A 20,032-nucleotide genomic window follows, 5' to 3' on the forward strand; every position below is an offset into this window, starting at 1 on the left:
TACCTCCTAGAAGACATAATAAAAATTCCAAACGACATCTATGAGTCTGCCCACCTATAACTTATGGTTAAAACAAGCAGACTTTCCACCTCATCACCCTTTGAGAGCTGACTGTACTTGTTTAACCCCAGACTTCCCAAACCTTATGTAACCATAAGAAAACATTTAATTAGTTTACTTAGTTGACTTTCTAAAGGCTTTAAGAAGTCGTTTGCTGGGCCAGAACCAAATATGCATATGTGCCTAGAAAGGAAACTGAGCAGGGAACAAAACAGCCATATAAAAAGACCCTGTTCCTGTTAACTGTGTTTTGTCCTGAAGGCAATGTGGTGAAACCTTTCACAGACAAAAGAAGCACCTAACCAAGCTCTGGGACTCAGTGCATCTCTAACAAATGTATATCCTTTCACACCAGCAAGAAGTGTTAGCCTGTGTTGCTGGTATACTAGCTGGCATGAATTCTAAAGCAGCATCTTGGCTTTGGGAGAAATAAACCAAATGCCTGCCCTAGTATTCATTCTCTCGTCCTATGTACCTCCAACCCCTAAATTAAACACAATTCAACTGGGGCTAAGTCTCTCTGCAAAGGAGTCCTTGGAAAAAAAAAAAAAGAGGAAGCTTTTTGTAACAGATAACTTAAAACAAGAATTTAAGACTCTCTCATTCTTTACCACCTTTTTGCTGGCCCAGTGAATTCTTGGGACTCTTTCACCACACGGCCTCTTGCAATTTTGAAGATCAAATTAGCCAATTAACTTAGGGTTGCATTTTGTTCCTTTCTAACTCATTCTATCTTTCCTTCTGTGGTCTGTTGTTGTTTTGTTTTCCCCTTTATTCTCCCTTCCTTTCTTTTGTCTCCTTTCTCCCTCCAAACCCCTTTGGCTTGCAGATAGCTCGGGAGGCTGAGGCAGCCACATACCACCGACAACTTTTTGAAGGACTTCTCCGATGCTCAGTGTGCACAGATGCTTCAGAAGCCATGGCAGTGGGTGCTGTAGAGGCCTCTTATAAGTGTTTATGCCCAGCTTTGATAGTTCTGACGGAGAGTGGCAGGTAGGGCCCTAAGGGCAAGGTGTAGTAGCTACAGATAACAAGTTGTTTATTCCTAAGGGGAAAGTCTCCGAAAATGATGACCATGGCTTCCAAAAGGTCAGAGTGATATCTTATTGTTCCCTGCCCTGAATTTGTGGGCTCATTTCAGAAATGCCAGGAGAACATCCAGAGAGTTTGCAGTAGGGCAAGAGTCCCTTGATATAGGTCAAAAAGACAATTCATTGATCTCTTACAACATGGTAGAGGAAACTATCACAGGCACATGTGAACTTCTGATGGTCTTGATCTGTCCTTTCTCTGGACTCAGATATGAGTCCCCTTGAATGTAGAAACCTAATCCTCAATTGCTATGCTTGCGGCACCATACTTCCTTCCTCTGCCACTGAAGCTCTGACAAAGATGTGATCTGTCCCTCCCTTGTTCTGTCCCCTTGGACGGGATGGGTGTTGCTCTTATAGATTGCCCGAGAGGCAGAGGCCGCCATCTTTCACTCGCAGTTGTTTGAGGAGCTTCGCCGCCTGGCCCCCATAACCAAGGATCCCACTGAAGCAGCTGCCGTGGGTGCCGTAGAGGCTTCCTTCAAGTGTTGCAGTGGGGCCATTATCGTCCTCACCAAGTCTGGAAGGTAGGAGGTGACAAAGTCATTTGGGGAAGGTCAAGATGAAAGGAAACAAACTTGTGATGGAGGCCAAGGTCCTCAAGGAACTTCAGAAGTCTGGTAAACAACCTATTAAAGATAATTCAAGCTCAAACTAATAGAAGGTAAGATAACATCTGAGCTGCTCCCTCGGAGGACTGAACGCTTCATCTTCAGTGCAGGTTTGAAAAGCTGAAATTTGATTGTCCTTTATAATGTGCTTCTGACAGTGCTTTGGACAATACAAGAAGCTACCAGTGCTGACCGATTTTGTGACAAACCAATGGATGGGAATATAGTATGGTACAGTGAAAAGATTACTAGCTTTGTTCAAAACCTGTCTCCAGTGCTTATTGTGTGTGACTATGGACAAGTCTTTTATTTTCCTTAGGCCTTAATTTCCCCACCTGGAAAGTGAAGAGGTTGGACTAGATGGTTTTGGAGGTCCCTTCCAGCTCCAGTTCCATGATCCTATGGTTCCTAAATAAATTGGACGCAAAGAAAATCTCCTTGATTCAGAATCCCATAACTAGAACTTTTAGATTTTGGACTAGAAAAAGGAGCTAGGCTAAGAAAATTTAAGGTGCAAATCAAATTAGAAGGGAGACATTGGTAACTACTTAAGAGAAGGAAATGGTCATTTTTTCCATTTTTTAATGGTTATCTCTTGTTTTTTATGTCATCTTTCACTGTATCTTTGCCCCTAAAATACAGGTTTAAGCATCTGTTTACATAAAAATATTAGATAAGCAGATGATTATAAGTGATTCCAATCTGTTCATTTAAAATAGCCCATCATCAGGCATTCTTTAGTCAGACAATATTAGGAACTTGGGTAAGCCTATTTATAGATACTTAAGGGCAGCTTGGTGGTGCAGTGGATAGAGCACTGGGCATGGGGTCTGAAGTCAAGAGGACTTGAGTTTAAATCTGGCCTCAGACACTTGCTAGTTATGTGACCCTGGGCAAGCCACTTAACCCTTTTTTGCCTCAGTCTCCTCATCAGTAAAATGAGCTGGAGAAGGAAATGGCAAACCAGTTCAGTATCTTTGCCAAGGAAACCCCAAATGAAGACACGAAGAGTCAGACACTACTGAGCATCAAATTGTATACTTAAAACTTTACTTTAAAAATATTTTTGAATGTACACTTCACTTAGATTAGTCTTTCTTTTACACCTCAAATCTGTAAGTAGTCCAAAATATGAAGTATTGTGGTAGACTGATCTCTCCTGCTCCCAGCATTCCTGAGTCTTGGGAAATGCTAAGTGAATATAATCAAAACAGGATGATTTCTAGCCACTTTTAGGGGACAGAATAGGTCAGGAAATCTGTTCAGGGTCATTCCATGTTGGTCAAACTATGAGTATTAGGGAGCTGTTCAGGGAATGCAGGAGAGAGGACACATTCTAATGTGTCCTAGGGGGAAAAACATGTTTGTTTTTCCTTTCAACCATACGATAGGTGCCTTCCCTTTTTCACTGAGATTCTAGCCATGGTTAAGTTAGATTTGACCTTTGTTGAAGAGGCCTGAACTTTGCCATCTGACTATTTTTAGCTGTTAAATCTTCTGAGATTTCAGCTTCAGCCACTCCATGGGTTCCTTACTGATGCCTGCATCTTTATAGGCTATATTTAGCCTAGTACTGCTGAGACAGCACAGAAGCAATGATGGAATCTCTTTGCTGTGTTGACAGTCCTTGCTTACCCTCTATCGCTTGGGTCAGCTTTGACTTCTCTGCCACCACTTACAACTTCCCTTTTTTGCTAGTGGACAGAAATCCCCATAATCAGGAGATGTCCTGGAAAGGTTTTAGAATTGCTTCTGTACATTGCTAGTAAGGCCACTTTAAAAAATAAGTAAATAGACTGTCACCATAACCCAGCTTGTGGCACCCATTCTCTTTGACCCCTTGGACATACTTCCACAAAGCTATGCTTCTTCATAAGCTATATTACAGAGGGTAGATTACTAAATATCTTATTGATCAACTAAACTGTTTAGCACTGTAGCCTTCTGTAATTTCTCCCTCACCTTGAGAGTTTGGAACATTCATTCCGTGATATTTAAGCATCTATTATGTGCCAAGTGTTGGCCTTAGGGACATTTAGTAAACAGTCTTTTCCCCCCAACAGCAGGAAAGTTAGAACAAGATACACCATGTTGATGGGGAAAAGAGCAGGGAACTTAAGTGAGGCACTAGAGTTAAGATAGATCTTCGGAGGCCTGTATAAGAATGGTGACTTTGAGTTTTTCCTGCCTGAAGAGATAGATATATTTGGTGATGTACTAGGCTGAGTGTAGGGATTGGGTTCTGTTGACATGCTTACCAGCAGGTTATGGTTAAATTAGTTCTGCCTGGCAGCTATGGGAGTGAAAGGGTGTGGCGAATGAGACCACTTGTGAAAATGTTTTTTACAGGCTGGGGCAAACCAAGATGACTTCCAAAAGTTCCTCCTCCTCTTGACTACTGATTCATTGGTTTGGCATTAGGGAAAGTTTCAGGAAGAACAGGAGAAGAAAGGGAGAAGAACCGAAGATGGGAGTAGTCTAAACTCAGTAGCTTGCAGCATCTCAGGACCTTCCTGATAACCTTCATATTCGTCATGTGGACTGAAAAAGTATTCTACGTTGCCTGGGACTCACACCCCTTTGAACTCTAATTAAGAGCTTGGGGTGGCCACATAAAATGGACCAATTCACAGAAGGTTTAAATGGCTTCTCATTTTGAGTTCAAAGACCTGAAGATAAGGTTCCATTATAATGTAGAGAGTGATTAAGGAAAATTTCATTTCCTTAACATGTGGGGTTTGGGGGTTTTTGAGACTTGATCTCCCTATCTTGCCCAGGCTTGAAGGACACCTGCCATATACATACCCAATCCCATTGCTGATCAACATAGCTCTTTGACCTGCCCCATTTGTCACCTGGGCCTGTTTGCCTCTAGTTAGGTAACCTGATATATACTCACTCTAGCAGGCAACGGGGCCTCCCCATATTGATGCCTGACTTAGTGCAAATACTCAATTGGTTTAGCACACAGAACTTTAGCTCAGAACTCCCAAGCTCAAACTGTCCACCAATCTTGAACTATTATGACATTTTTGTACCCAGAATTGGATATAGTACTCTTAGGGAAAACAAGAAAAGACAGTTTCTCTACCTTCAAGAAATCTGTTTAGAGAGGAGAGCGTTATGTATACGAATTAATAATAGCAAGATAAATTAAATGTTGGAATGCTTGCTGAAGGGAATTTTGAGGTAGTTTGGTTTGGTTCCTAGGACCCTAATTATCTTCTTTTCCTTCTCCTAGGTCTGCTCATCAGGTAGCCAGGTACCGTCCTCGGGCCCCCATCATAGCTGTTACTCGTAGTCCTCAGGCTGCACGCCAGGCTCATCTCTACCGAGGCATCTTTCCTGTGCTGTGCAAGGAGCCTGTTAATGAGGCATGGGCTGAAGATGTGGACCTCAGGGTTAACTTTGGCATGAAAGTTGGTACGTAAAAGGGTTAGGGTTGCTCCTGTAACTTAAGGTTAGGTTTTTTATATTGCCAGTATAATTGATGTGGTTGCTGTCCTTGGTGTAGTTGTGTGTTACATGAAAAACTACTTTTGGCTCTGAAGAGACGACATGACAACTCTCAGTAATTGGAGCCTTCTAGAGTGAAACCAGACTGGGTCCCCAAACCCTCTAGCTGAAGGATGGCTTTTGGGTATAGGAATGGAACTGAGCAGGAACAGTCCAGAGTCTAGGGTGCTTCTTCTGACCATCCCCGAGTTGGCTCTCCATTCTTTACTCATTGAAGCAATATGGTACTGGGCATTTGATAAAGGGCAATATTGATTAGAAATTAGAAATGACAGTAAGATAGTCCAACAGTACAAGCAGGAACAACCATGTACATTCACGTATATATTTATCTAATACCCTGGAGAAAATTTAAGGGAGCAACCTGGTGTCAGGAAGACTAGTGATTGGGAATGAGAGCCACTACCTACATGGCTTTGTAAGTCTTTTAGCATCTCTAGGCTTCTGTTTCCCTTGGAAGATAAAGGGGTTGGGCCAAATGATCTTTATGGTCCCTCTTAGTTTGGATAGTCCAAAGAGGAAACAAGAATTCAGGAAAAGCTATGTAGGGAAGAGTTTGTTAAGATTATCTTATATATCAGAAAATGTCACCTGTGTGCTCTTTGGTTTCGCCTGATGCCACCTTGTGGCCAAAAAAATGCTGCTGGTGAAGGGACTAAAGTTTAAACTGTGAATAGTAGTTCTTGGGCCCTGAATTACTGTGCAGCTGTTGAATGGCAATTTTACTGTGGATCTGAGTTAGCTTCCTAGAGTGGAAGGATTGAGTTTTCTTGAACCTCAGTTTTGAGAGTTCAATTTATGATACTTTCTCTCTAATCCATTTTCTTAGGCAAATCTCGTGGCTTTTTCAAGAAAGGTGATGTGGTCATCGTGCTGAATGGTTGGCGTCCAGGTCCAGGTTTCACCAACACTGTGCGTGTGCTGCCGGTTCCATAAAAGGGCATTTGAAGACCTTCTTGTGGGTGACTTCAGCACCCTCCCTTCCCTGCCCCTGCCTGCATCCATTAGAACTGCAGCTGTTATTGGTGTTGTCCATTCCTGGCTATTAGAGGCTTTAGACTGCTAAAACACCCCCCAAAACAATTAAAGTCTCTTAAAGAAACTTTATATTAGACCTACTTTCCTCCCCACCTAGAAACATCACTATCAGTTTAGCATGCCCCTGGTGGTGTATAAAGATATAGCAGCTGTGGCTTAGGTTGGGGTACTGCAGGTCATCTTTGATATAGGGGATTAAAGTAACATGTATCAGTATTGTGTTTTAAATTGATCTAGACATCCTTCATGCACACACAAGTAGACACTAGTCACAGTCCCTCTAAGTATAAGTCCTCAATGTATATGGGCCTCTACATCTTTCCTGACCAGAGGAACAACTCTCCCTTTCCCCACGTAAGTTATGTAAATCACATAAATTAAAGTGTCTTGTTTTCATACACTTAAGTTGAAAATTAAATAGAAGCTGAATCCAGCTGCTAAAAACCAATAGGTGAACAATGTGATATTTAGCAATGGGTGTCCTCTGGTAAGGCACTCCTACGTTGGAGGGGGGGGGAAAGAAGTTTCCAATCATAAGCCACTTTTTTTTTTCTTTCATTTGGAGGAGGGAGCCTAGAATGGAAAGGAAATTCTTCCCAGAATAGTCCTCACTGTCCCAGGCAGTGGCCTTACTACACTCCTTGCCTGCTACCCAAACCTCAGCCTTCTCACGTTGTAAGTGTCCGTGTTCCTCCAATATTTCTTTCTGTTTTTAATCTGGAACAAACCCACACTCCTATTGTAATGTATTTGGCTGTAGAGTACATCATTTGTCAATAAACACAAGCTGAAGCACTGGTGTACCTCCTTTCATTTCTGATTTCCAATCTCTAGGGGTGGGGGGGGAGGTAGGGGCTAGGGAAGGGAACAAATCAGGGAACCTGGACTCATAACTACGGTGACTTGTCACACTCTGATAGGATGATCTGTTCCAGGTGTCTGACCATGGACTGGATTCTGTTTCCTAAACTTGTCACACACAGAAATGCAGCTTCCTCTCCCACTTTTTTTTTTTAAAGGATTACTAGCATTCCTAAAGGCAAAGAGTAAAGTATGGGTACAAAATGTATTCTGAAGAACCAACCCAGACAATTTAAAACCCCACTTCATTTTTCTTTCAAGGTTCATATAAGTTTTGACTAAAGTGTGTTTTCTATGGTCAGATTGGTTAGCCCAGGAGTGGGGAACCTGCCCTCTATGTCCTCAAGTGCAGCCCTTTGACTGAATCCAAACTTCACAGAATAAATCCCTTAATTAAAGGATTTGTTCTGTAAAACTTGGACTCAGTCAAAGGGCCATACTTGAGGACCTAGAAGGCTCTATGTGGCTTCAAGGCCACAGTATCCTCACCTCTGCTCTATCCACTTTGATACTTAGTTGTCCGTGGAGAAGTACTAAGAACTAAGTAATAAATAGGCTATGGCCAGATTATGGAAGGCCTTTAGTGCCAAGCTAAGGAGTTTGGGATTCTGAAGGGGGGACCCTACCATAATGAAAGTGAAAATTCATCTAGTAGCAGGGGAATATAGGATTGATGGAAAAAGGGAGAATAATGAAGGCTAAGGTCAGTCAAAAGATGGCTAGCTGTAATCCAGTAATGTTTATTACTGAAGTTGCTTGCAGGATCAGGGTCATACTTTTGGTGGGTTAACACAATTGAAAGTAACCTCAGAGGCCCTCTAGTTTGGACCATACTTTAACAAGAATCCCTTCTCCAGCATCCTCAAGTGATCATCCAACCTTTGAAGACATTTTAGAGAGGGATAGAGGAAGGAAGACTTCTGTTGTAAGATATCAGTAATTGTTAGGAAGTTTTTCCTTATAACAAACCTAAATTTGCCTTTCTGTAATCTGCCCGTACTTCTTCCTGCTGGAGCAAATAATAACAGAATTAATAATCCCTCTGCTATGTGAGGCTTCTTCAAATACTTGAAGCCAATTATCAGCTCTCTCCTAAATCCTTTCTTCTCTGGGCTTAACATCCCCCGTCCCCATTCTTCAGCTAATTTTTAAAATTATTTCTTCTTAACCAGCAAAAATCTGCCTCCTTTATCTCCTACCTCCCCTACCCCCTTTAAAAAAGAAAGAAAAAAAAAACCCTGCTACAAACACATATAATCAAGCAAAACAAATTTCCACAGCCTGTTCTGTCCCTGTCTCTCTGTTTCTCTCTCTCTCATCTTTACAAGATTATTGTCATACAAATTGTTCTGCTGGTTCTACTTGCATCAGTTCATACTAGTCTTCCCAAGTTGCTCTGAAACCATTCCCTTTTTCATTTCTTAACAGCACAATATTATTCCATCACATCTATATATTGTAACCCAGCCATTCTCCAATTGATGGGCACTTCTCCAGTTTCAGATTCTTTCCATTTCCAATTCTTTACCACCTCAAAAAAAAAAACCTAATAATAATTTATACTTCCTTTAGAGTATGCTCAGAATTAATTTCTCCCTTAATCTATCCTCTCCATTAATTCCCCCTTTACTATTTCCCATTTTCCTCCTATTTCCCTGTTGAGTTTTTCTGTACCCAGTATGTATTTCTGTAGCCAGTTTTGTGTTTGCATTCTTCCCTCCTTTGACCAGTTCAGAGAAGTGAAATTCAAGTGTCAGATACTTATGTCACCTCTTCATCCTTGTTTATATCGACTTCTACTTGAACACCCAAATTATATAAGATGATTTTCCCTAACTTTTTCCCTTCCCCCAGCCCCAGTGGATTCCTCTTCCCCTCCCTTTCCATTCTTTTAAGATCAAGACAACAACCACTCGGAGGCCTTCTATCTAATTAGATTCCCTCCATAAGCCCTAAAGATGATAGGGTTCAGAGAGGATACATGCATCATCAGCCCCATGTTAGAATTTAGCAAGAAGTTTATCCTTGTTTGGTCCCTTCTGATTTTTTATGTTTACCTTCTGTTATGTTTCTCAGTATTCCTGGGTTTGTACTTCAAAGATTCTATTGGCTCTGACCTTTTTATCAGAAATATTTGAAAGTTCTCTTTCATCAAAGGGTCATTTTTTTGTTTTTTGTTTTCCCCTCTGTAGGATTATGCTCAGTTCTGCTGGGCAAGTTTTTCTTGGTCGTAAGCCTATGCTCTTGCCTTTCGGCATATCATATCCTAAGCTCTCTTCTGCTTTATAGTGGTGACTGCTAAATTGTTTGTGATCCTGACTGTGGTTCCTTTGAATTCTTTCTGCTTTCAGCATATTTTTTCTTTGACCTAGGTGGCACAGTGGGTAGAGTGCAGGGCCTGGAGTCAGGAAGACTTATCTTCCTGAGTTCAAATGTGGCCTCAGACACTTAATGGCTGTATAACCCTGGGCAAATCTCTTAACCCTGTTTGCCTCCAAAATGAGCTGGAGAAGAGACTGTCAAACCACTCTAGTATCTTTGCCAAGAATTAGCCTCAACTGAACAACAACAACAACAACAGAAGTTCTGCATATTAACTCTAATGTTCCTGGGAGTTTTCATTTTGGGATTTTTTTCAGAAAGTGACTAGTGAATTCTATTTCTACTTTGCTTTGTGGTTCTCAGAATCTGATAGTTTTCTTTTAGGATTTCTTGAAATATGTTTTGGCTCTTATTTTGGTCATGGCATTTAGGTGAATTTTTTCTTATCAACCTGTTTTCTAGGTCAGTTGTTTTTGCTATGAGATACCTTATATTCTAATTTTTCCTTTTTTCTTTGTTTTAGTATTTCTTGTTGTCTGATAGAGTCATTAATTTATTTGGTTCATTCTAATTTTCACGGAGTTTATGGTTTGTTGTTTGGTCAAGGTGTTGTACTTCGTACGCCAAGCTCTTAATTCCCTTTCCAATTCTTCTTAATTTTAATTAATTTGATTTTAACTTATTTATTTAATTAACTCAATTTATTTTTCAATTTTTACTCCCAGCACTCATTTTATTCATAAAAATATTGAACTTTTAAAAAAATTATTGCTTCATCTCATCCAAGAATTCTAGTTGAATTTCTGCCCATGCTGTGGTTTTCTTTTTTTTAATTCATTCTTTGTTTTTTAATTTAATCTTTTTTTTCTTTTGGTGAGGCAATCGGGGTTAAGTGACTTGCCCAGGGTCACACAGCTAGTAAGTGTCAATCAGGTGTCTGAAGCAGGATTTGAACTCAGGGCATTCTGACTGCAGGGCTGGTGCTGTATCTACTGCCCCACCTAACTGCCCCATGTGGTTTTCTTAAAGTCTTTGCATGTAGATATTTTGGAATCTAGGTTCATGTCTTGAGCATCTCTGTCGCTGTAAAAGGTTTTTATGTTGGGATTCCTTTTTTTGCCTGCTCATTGTTCCAGTCTACTCCCTTACTTTATGTTAGGGCTGTTCTCTATGGGAATGTCTGGGTTATTCTAGCTGTTCCTTTCTTGGGAAACTGAGTGTTGTGTTATTCCAGGATCTCAGAGACAACTTAGCATGGTAACTTGAAAGCTTTCAGTGTTCGCGAAAAAAAGTCTGTTCCATTCAAAGTCTGTCTCCCTGGTCTGAGCTCTGCAAGTTTCAGACCTAGATTTGGGTCTGAGCAACAGGTCTGTGGGCTTGCCCCTTTGGAATTTCAGTAGCTTGCTATATAAACAATCAGCACTGACCAGCTGGCAAATTCTACTGGTTCAGAGTGACTAAACTGCAGGCTCCCAGTTGGTCTGGAATTCTTGTCCTGGAGGCTGGAATTGAGACCCCAATCTGCTCCCGGTGTCCATGCCATGCAGTTGCTACTTGCTTCTGAACTTTTTCATCTCTAAGTACACAGCCTAGGGCCCCTAACTGCCCCTTACTATGTACTCCTCCGTGCAGGCCCCCTCCTCAGTCTGCCCTAGATCTGTGACCTGAAAATGGGTAGTGAACAACAGAACTGCCAGTTGGCATTTGTTGTTGTACCATGCACTTTTCAGCCCCTTTGTGCTGGATCTGGGACCTCTCCTTGCCCTAGTTCTCAGCCTATTCCCTGCAGAGCACTCCTGGCCAGACCACATTCCCCATGTCTATAGACCTCTCTATCCATCTTCCTATGCTCACCTAGGCTGGAAAAATTATCTCTGTGATTTTTTTCCCTTGCATTTCCTTATTGGGATTCAGCCAGTTGCATTTTCTAGATCTGTTTTGGTGGAGGTTTGGCTTTTTTTGGATGGGGGAGCTTGCTATATTTCTTGCTACTCTCCCATCTTGGTTCTGCCCTCCTCAATTGATCTTTCAATGATATGATGTTCGTTATTTTGACTGTCCTCTGAATGCCCTCCAGCTTATCTTTTTTTTGTTTTGTTTTGTTTTGGTTAGGCAGTGGGGTTAAGTGACTTGCCCAGGGTCACACAGCTAGTAAGTGTTATGTGTCTGAGGCTGGATTTGAACTCGGGTCTCCTGATTCCAGGGCCTATGCTGTGTCCACTGTGCCACCTAGCTGCCCCCCTCTAGCTTATCTTTGTCCTGTCTAAAATGTGGCCAGAACTGATCATGATGCTCTGGAAGTGATATGATCTGGGCAGAGGACAATAGGACTGCTATATCTCTAATTCTGGACTCTCTGCTTCTCTTAATGCAGCCTTTTGGGTTGGGGGAGGTGGTGCAGCTCTCAGTCTTTAACCACTTACCTCCTTGGTTTTATAGATTGTAGGTTTAACCCTCTGCCTTGACTCTTCCCTGTGAGGTATGAGAACTGGGTAGTTGGTACCTCTTTCAATCTCCATGATCCAACCTAGCTTGAGTAATTAATCAATTTTTAAGTACCTACTCTGGGCCAGGTACTGTGCTAACCACTAGGGATACGAAAAAAGTTAAAAGACAATTCCTGCTCTTCAGCAGCTCACAATCTAATGTACAAATAAGCTATATACTAGATAAATTGGAAATAACAAAGGGAAAGTACTAGAATTACAAGGAATTGGAAAGGTTCCTAAGAAGGTGCAATTTTAGCTGGGACTTGAAGGAAGCCAGGAAGTGGAGATGAAGAGGGAGAGCATTCAATACATGGGAGGATAACCAGTAAAAATACAAGGAGTCTGGAGCTAAAGTGTCTTATGCTAGGAAAAGTAAGGACGCTAGTATCACTGGATTGAATGTGGGGGGGGGGGTGACTGGAGGGAGAAAGACGTAATAAGAGGAGAGGGGGGAGGTTATGAAGGGCTTTGAATGACAAACAGGATTTTTATATTTTATTCTGGAGGTAATAGGGAGCCATTGCAGTTTATTGGGTAGATGGGTGACAAGGTCAGACCTGCACTTTAGAAAAATCACTTTTACAATGGGGTAGAAGACTGACTGGAATGGGGAGAGCCTTGTGGCAGGCAGGCCAATCAACAGGCTATTGAAATAGTCTAAATATGAGGAGATAAGGGTGGTAGCAGATACTACAAAAGAGATAAGGAACAGTAGGGGAGAGATGGTACACAGGCATAAACAACAGGATTGACAACCAATTGATTGGATATGGAGGAGGAGAAAGAGTGCAGAGTTGAAGATGATGCCTTAATTGTGAACCTGGGTATCTAGGAAGACAGTGGTAATCTTGACAGTAATAGGGAAGTTAGGAATGTATTAATAGGTATATATTCCAAGATAATCCCAAAGGACTCATAATGAAACTATCTGCCTCCAGAGAAAGATCTGATGTCGTCTGAATACGGACCAAAGCATACTGTTTTTTCACTTCCTTCTTTCCTTCCTTCCTTCCTTCTTTCCTTGCTTCCTTTCTTGCATCCTTCCTTCCTTCTGAGTTTTCATGCACCAAATGACTAATGTGGAAATGTTTTAATGTATTATGGAAATGTTGATTGCACGTGTATGACCTATATCAGATTACTTCCTGTCTCAGGGAGGAGGGAGAGATAGAATTTAGGACTCAAAACTTTTTTTAAAAAAAAAATAGCACACACTTAAAATTATTTTTACATGTAATTGGGAGAAAATAATATATATATATATATATTTTTTTAAAAACAGGCATGTATTAAGGCAATTGGAGGCACAAGCTTAGAGATGAGCAGATTTGAGAGTTATCAACATAGAGATGATAATTGAATCCATGGGAACTAATGAGATCCCCAGGTGAAGAGCCCAGGACAGAGCCCTATGGAACGGCCATGGAAGAAGATCCAGCAGAAGAAACTGAGAAGGAGCAGTTAGATAGGTACAAGGAGAAACAGGAGACAGTAGTAGCCTAACAACCTAAACAGAAGAGAGTATCATGGAGAAGAGGGTGATGGACAGTGTCAAAGGTTGCAGAGAGGTCAAGATAAGGATTGAGGAAAGGCCATTGGATCTGTCAGTTACAAGATTATTAGTAACTTTGAGGAGAACAATTTTGATTGAAACTGCTGGTGAGGTCCGAAGCCAGACTATAGAGAATTAAGAAGCAAGTAAGAGGACAGGAAGTAGAGGAACCTCTTCTAGACAGCCTTCTCAAGGTTAGCCATGAAAGGTATAGAAAAATAATTAGTGGGGATGGATGGAGGAGGTGAGGGGTTTTGAGACATGGGGAAGATATGGACATATTTGTAGACACTAAGTAGTCTGCCAGAGTAGATAAAGGGAGTTCACAGCCCAGTTGGATGATGCTATTCACAGTTCATGAAGTTTAAGGGGAGAATGGTGGAGATCTCAAAGCCTAACCTCTGGAGATAGGAAGAGAAGAGTCCTGAGTTTGGGCAGCTAAGGGGGTGCTTTTTGGGAACTGGCCACAAGGGAAGAACATCTCCCCAGAGGATTGGTCAGTCCTCTGCTCTAGGTCATTAATGCTTCTCTTCTCCCAGTCCTGGTCTTGTTGATTGCAGCCAAGTATTGGTCTGGTCAGCACTTTCAAGGAAGGTGTTCTCCCTGCGGAGAATGGAGTGGATATTGATGAAGAGAAGGGAATAGAGGATAATTCTCTACACCATTGTGGGGAATCAGGAGAAATTTTATTTTTTTAATCAATTTATTTATTTTTAGTTTTCAACAATCACTTCCATAAGCTTTTGAATTTTAAATTTTCTCCCCTTCCCTCCCCGCTTCCCTCCCTAAGATGGCATGCAATTTGATATAGGCTCTACATATACTCAGGAGAAATTTTAAAGGATGACTTTTTTTTTTCTCTTTTCTCTGGGTATTTTTCCTAGTCATTACCCCTCTCCCTCCATCACCACCTCCTCCTCCATTGATTTCCCTTACTTATTATATTCACTGGTTCCTCCCAAAGTAACAATTTACTAATCTGAGAAACACATCAGTTCTCACTGGAGAGGACTAGAGGACACCACACATATCCCAATATCAGGAGTGGGAAGCAAGTCTTTCTGGAAATGCCAATAATTCTATACTTTAATGGACCTGTGATTTCACTGATGTGGGTATTCTCTTCATCAGAACATCAGAACCCACACACAATAACCCTGTGTGACTCTTGTCTATGTTTTTTAAAATTATATATATATTTTCTTTTTTTGGTCCATGTTTTCCATCAATCCTTCACAGAAAATCTACCATCTAGTTTTTAAAAATACTTCATAGGTACTTGGGTTACTAATCTGTTATGCCTTGATTTCATTCAACGTTTTTTCAATAATATATTTTATAAAGGACATCCTATATACCACTTTTGGCCCACATATAATAGAAAATGTAGAAAAATAGAAATATGCTGTAGCCTACTTGTATCCACTTTGCATCTCTCCATTGACCTTAGGGTCACCTCTACTTTTAATTCATCAGACGTTGTCATGTTCCAAGATTCACAACCATACAGCATTACTGAGAGGAAACATATGCTTAAAAAGTAGTGTATGCTAAGGTACAATTTGTAATATTCCTGAATCATTCCAACCTACATGTGTGTATATCTTGTATACATGTATGTATATCTTTTAGCATGCTACACACAAGCTGCAGTGCGCAGGATGGCTATGTGATAGGTAGTTAGGGCATATGTTCTCTCTATATACACACATACACACACACACATACACACACACATACTGCTAATTGAATAGGCTAACCTTACAATTATATGTCATAATCTATACAACAGGCATTTTCATCCATTCAACCATTCCTATGTAGATTGTTAGGATAATATCTTTTAAATAATCTCTTATGTCATGGTGGCCCTGTAATAGTCTGTGGCTTGATACAATTAGCCCAATACCATCCACAAACAGCAGCGTTTGAAAAATAAGCACTTTATATATGTATATATACATATATATATATATAAAATTCTTTAAAGTTTATAGAGGCTTGCTTTTCTTGACTCCTCAAAGGAGAATTTCAAGCCACTTGGAAAGAGACAATAGTATATTTCCAAAAAAAAGTCCTAGGGGAGGAAGAAGTGGGGTTTTTTTTTTGTTTTGTTTCGGGTGTTTTTGGACAGGGGATATGAATTTCTCTCCAGGACACATCATGGAACCATCTCTAAGAAGTTTCCATTCTAGCCTCAATGCTGACTGAGATGTAAGGGGACAGAATGCTGATGGGGTGACCACTTTCTTGAATTTCCCTAGGCATAGAATCAAGACAATGCCAGGCCTTCCTCTGCTTCCATCCAAACCAAATTCCCCAGAATACCAACCATCCCATATTCCACCCCCACACACTTACATACAGATACACACATTTATGAAACTATCTTTTCTCCGATATCTGATAGGGCCAACAGCAGACATAACCAAGAGACAAAGGCACTCTGTTTTTTTTTCCCTAATATTCCCAGTTCTAGTTTGACAGGTGACAAACTGATTAGCATAGACCTCTTTCCCAAGAGGAAAGAACGAAATAGTCAGAGTGACTAACACATCTGCAAATACAGTCCTCAACATCAAAGGAATTTTATCAATCCCTGTTTATACCAATCTGACTTACTTGAGATTGATGCCTTCAAAGGTACCTGTGGTCTGTTTATCCCAGGTGGATGAGAGGTTCCAACTTCCTTTGTCTGCCTAAGTATAAAATCCCCAGGACCCTAACTTCACCCTCCACCCCATCAGCCAGGTCATTTCAAGTTGGTCTTCAGTCTGGATAGAACCAACTACTTGGGTTGTGATTACATATGAGGCTTCCTTTCTTGGAATCAGAGCAAAAATGGGACACAAACATTGGAGTGAGGCAGAAGCCCATGTCTTTTTGTAATCTTTTTGTGTATATCCCATTGGTCATTTGTATGTTATCAGTATACTCAATAGGTAGATTCCAGGTAGGTTCCACATCCTCCCTACAATTTTAGTCTAGTTTTAAAAAGAAAGATTATTTTTAGAACTACACCGAAACTATAGGGATGGTATGGAACCTACCTAGAATCTAAAACAAAGGTTTTTTAAAATTAGGCCAAAATTGTAGGTAATATCTCTCTCCCAACACCCACTATTTTTACAGAAGAGTCAAGCCAAGGTCCAGAGAGAGGCCAAGTACCTAGCCAAGGTCTCTCAATGAGGCTACTGCTTTCTCTCCTGCTTTTTATGAAGAGCCCAGGGTGGGGATTGGGCCCCTTGATATCTCTGAAGGGACCTTTTGTTTCCCCCTTTTTGTCCATTCCCCCCCATTATTGGGTGGAGGTGAGACAATGTGGCAGGGGCCCAACAGAAGGACAAGAAGTCCAATTTTCATCTCAGATTTAAAAACCATTCAGAAGTCCTTACTCTGGGACCTGAGACCAGACTACAGCACCATCAGGATCTCCCATCCTCATTTGGGAAGAATATCTGGATAATAATTATTGTCATTTTAGTGTCTTCCCTCCAAGGCACTGGAAGCCCCAAAGGAATGCAGATTTTCTCACTCTTGTGACATGCTTTCCAAAACATCTTACACATTCAGTAATAATACACTTTCCATCCATAATAAGAGAAGGGCTATTTTTTCACATTATCTCATTAAATAATAAGTCACACTTATGTAGCACTTTACATACAAAGTGCTTTTCTTATAACAGCGCTATGGTGTAGGTAGTACAAATATTATTATCCCCATTTTTCAGACAAAGAAACTGAGGTCCTAAGAGTTTAAATGATTTGCCATGATCACAAAGCTAGTATGTGTCTGAGTTGGGATTCCAAGCTAGATTTCTTCCCTCCAAATCTCAGACCTACATGTGAGGTAGATCCATAGCAGGGAATATAATTAGATTATTCACATCTTAAGGAGAGGACTTGAGGGCCAGAATGGCCAAGAACTCATTTGGTCTATCCAAGATCATACAACTAGCAAAGTTAGTGCTAGAGTGGTAGTAGGTAGTGGTAGTACTAGCAGACCATAAGGTGGCCAAGTAAATAGAGAGCTAGATTTAGAGTTAGGAAGTACTCAGTTTGAAACCTGCCTCAGACTTTTACTAGCTGTGTGACCCTGGGCAACTCACTCAGCCTCTCTCAGGCTCTATTCCAGCAGTGAACTGGCCCTCTGAGAAACAACAGACTTCTAAATTTCATCTGGATTAACATTTTCCCATCGCTTTTTTTCAAAGCTTGTTTTTTTTATTTTTTAAGTTGATTTAATATTTTATTTTCCTTCAGATTAGATGTAAAAACAATTTTAACATTCTTTTTTTTTTCAAATTTTAAGTTCCAAATTCTCTCCCTTCCTCCCTCCACTCCTCTCCCCATTGAGAAGGCAAGCATTCCCATTGCTTTCTTAAGCCTAGACAATGGGTACAATAATAAATTAAGCCCTGATTTGTAGCCTTTGCTGATTTCTGGGATGTGAATACTCACACTGAGAATTTCACAATGGGCTATCATGAGCCAACTAGCTCCAGTACACCTTGGCCAGTATTTCTTCAACCATTAAATGGAGATAATAAAGCATCTACCTCCTAGGGTCGTGAGAATCGTGTGAGGTAATATATGTAAAACACTTTGTAAACTCTAAAGTAATATAAACATTGGCTGTTATTGTTAGGGTCTGAACAAGATAGGGCAAAGGAGAGACAAAATCCAGCCACCTACATTCACTTTTTCCTTGGAGGTCGCAAGATGATTCTTCCCAAGAGTGCGGAGGTGATAAGAATATTGAATGGGAAAAGTGGTAAAGCTTGTCCTCTGTCCATTTGACTGATTTAAGATATGCATTGGCAATTGCACGGGCAGACCCTAACCGAAAGAGCCCAGAATCAGCACTTGAATTGCTTATATTTTGGTCTATCGGTGGGAGATGTCTTGGATGAAGACTGGCTGCTTCTTGTATGTAACTTCCCACCTTGTAGATGGTTCACCTCTCTACTCCTCTGCCTATATACATATTCAGTATGAAAAGAATAAGAGGGCCTGAGGTCTGGGTTCAAGGTCTGGCTTAGCCATTTACTTGAGCAAATCAGTCAGCTTCTTGTGCCTCCATTTTCCTATCTGTAAAATAGGGATGGTAATAATACCATAGTAGATGGAGATCTGTCCTCAAAGCCAGGAATCCTGGGTTCAAATCCCACCTCTGACACATTCCAGCTTTGTGCTGGGCGAGTCACAACCTCTCAGTGCTCTAAGTAACTCTCATGGACAAAGGTGCCAACCTGCCCTGGTAAAAGGAATTTCCTCATCTGGAAATTCCCTGTACTAATGAAATCACAGATCCAGCACTTCTCTCTATCCCTAACAAAACTTATACTATCTACCTTATAGGATTGTTGCAAAGATTAAATGAGATAATAGATATAAACCTCTTTTTAACTACAAAACAATGTATAAATGCATTCTTGTATATTACTTACATGCAGGAAGTAGTGTTGAAAGTCATCAGTCAAATATATGATCAGAAAGGGATGGGGGCCAATAAAGTGCCAAAAGTGAAGGATAACAATGAAGGGTTAGCCTGTGTGCTGTCCTGCCTTATCACATCTAAAGACCTAGAAGAAGGTCTTCAACCTGATGTACAACTCTTTTAAGGAAGATTTAATGGAAGGACGTGGACAAGAAGAATCATATAGGATGGGAAGATGAGAGCTTTGAGTTGTATGATTTGGGGATGTACTCACACTGAGATCCCAGGTCCACTGAAGTGTTAAAACATTAATATGAAGTAATCACAAGGTCTTTGTAGAGTCCTCCTTGTACCCGGGCCAGGTTTGATCTACCTAGTGGGAGAAAAAATGAAGCAACCTGTCTAGCTTGAGGAGACCAGACTCACACACAAGAGGTCTATAGGATGTCAAAGAAGGGAGGGATCAGTGAAGGATGGGATGGTGAAGGAAGGCATCATGGAAGAGACAGGCCTTAAGCTTAGCCTCAAAAGATGCATCAAATTTGGCCAGGTGGAAAGGAAATGAGAATAGTAGGAACCAGAGCTGGCCTTGGCCATAATCTTGAAGCAGACCAAGTTTAAAACCCTCGTCTACTCTCATCTGTACCTTCTGCCCTAGTGCAATTAGACAGCCCCTCATGAAAACATGCTCCTAATTCATCCAGTCATGCTCAAGTAGAAGTGACTGAGAACTTACAGTCATTTCCCTTTATAGAGATTAGCATTTTTACCTGGGATGTTGGCTTAATATCCCAGAACAGCTAGGTGGTACAGTGGTTAGAGTCCTGGGCCTGAAGTCAGGAAGACTCTTCTTCCTGAGTTCAAATCTGGCCTCAGTTCCTTATTAGCTGTGTGACCCTGGGCAAGGCTAACCTTGTTTGCCTCAGTTTCCCCATCTGTAAAATGAGCTAGAGAAGGAAGTGGTGAATCACTCCAGTATATTTGCCAAGAGAATCCCAAATGGGGTCACAGCGAGTCAGACACAACTGAAACAGCTCAACAACAAGAATG

General features: G+C 40.9%; 1 protein-coding gene across 1 annotated transcript in view; it reads left to right on the forward strand.

Annotated features, from left to right (window-relative positions):
• Positions 1 to 7,113, forward strand: part of PKM (pyruvate kinase M1/2) — a 41,327-nt gene extending 34,214 nt beyond the window's left edge. The window contains exons 9-11 of the mRNA XM_027859126.1: positions 1,512 to 1,678; positions 5,004 to 5,185; positions 6,108 to 7,113. Coding sequence (XP_027714927.1) covers positions 1,512 to 1,678; positions 5,004 to 5,185; positions 6,108 to 6,214 — 456 coding nt within the window. The 3' untranslated portion in view covers positions 6,215 to 7,113. The remainder of the gene's footprint in view (positions 1 to 1,511; positions 1,679 to 5,003; positions 5,186 to 6,107) is intronic.
• Positions 7,114 to 20,032: the final 12,919 nt, after the last annotated feature.

The sequence above is a fragment of the Vombatus ursinus genome, unplaced genomic scaffold, assembly GCF_900497805.2.
Source record: "Vombatus ursinus unplaced genomic scaffold, bare-nosed wombat genome assembly UNPS02000749.1, whole genome shotgun sequence".
Taxonomy (NCBI): domain Eukaryota; kingdom Metazoa; phylum Chordata; class Mammalia; order Diprotodontia; family Vombatidae; genus Vombatus; species Vombatus ursinus.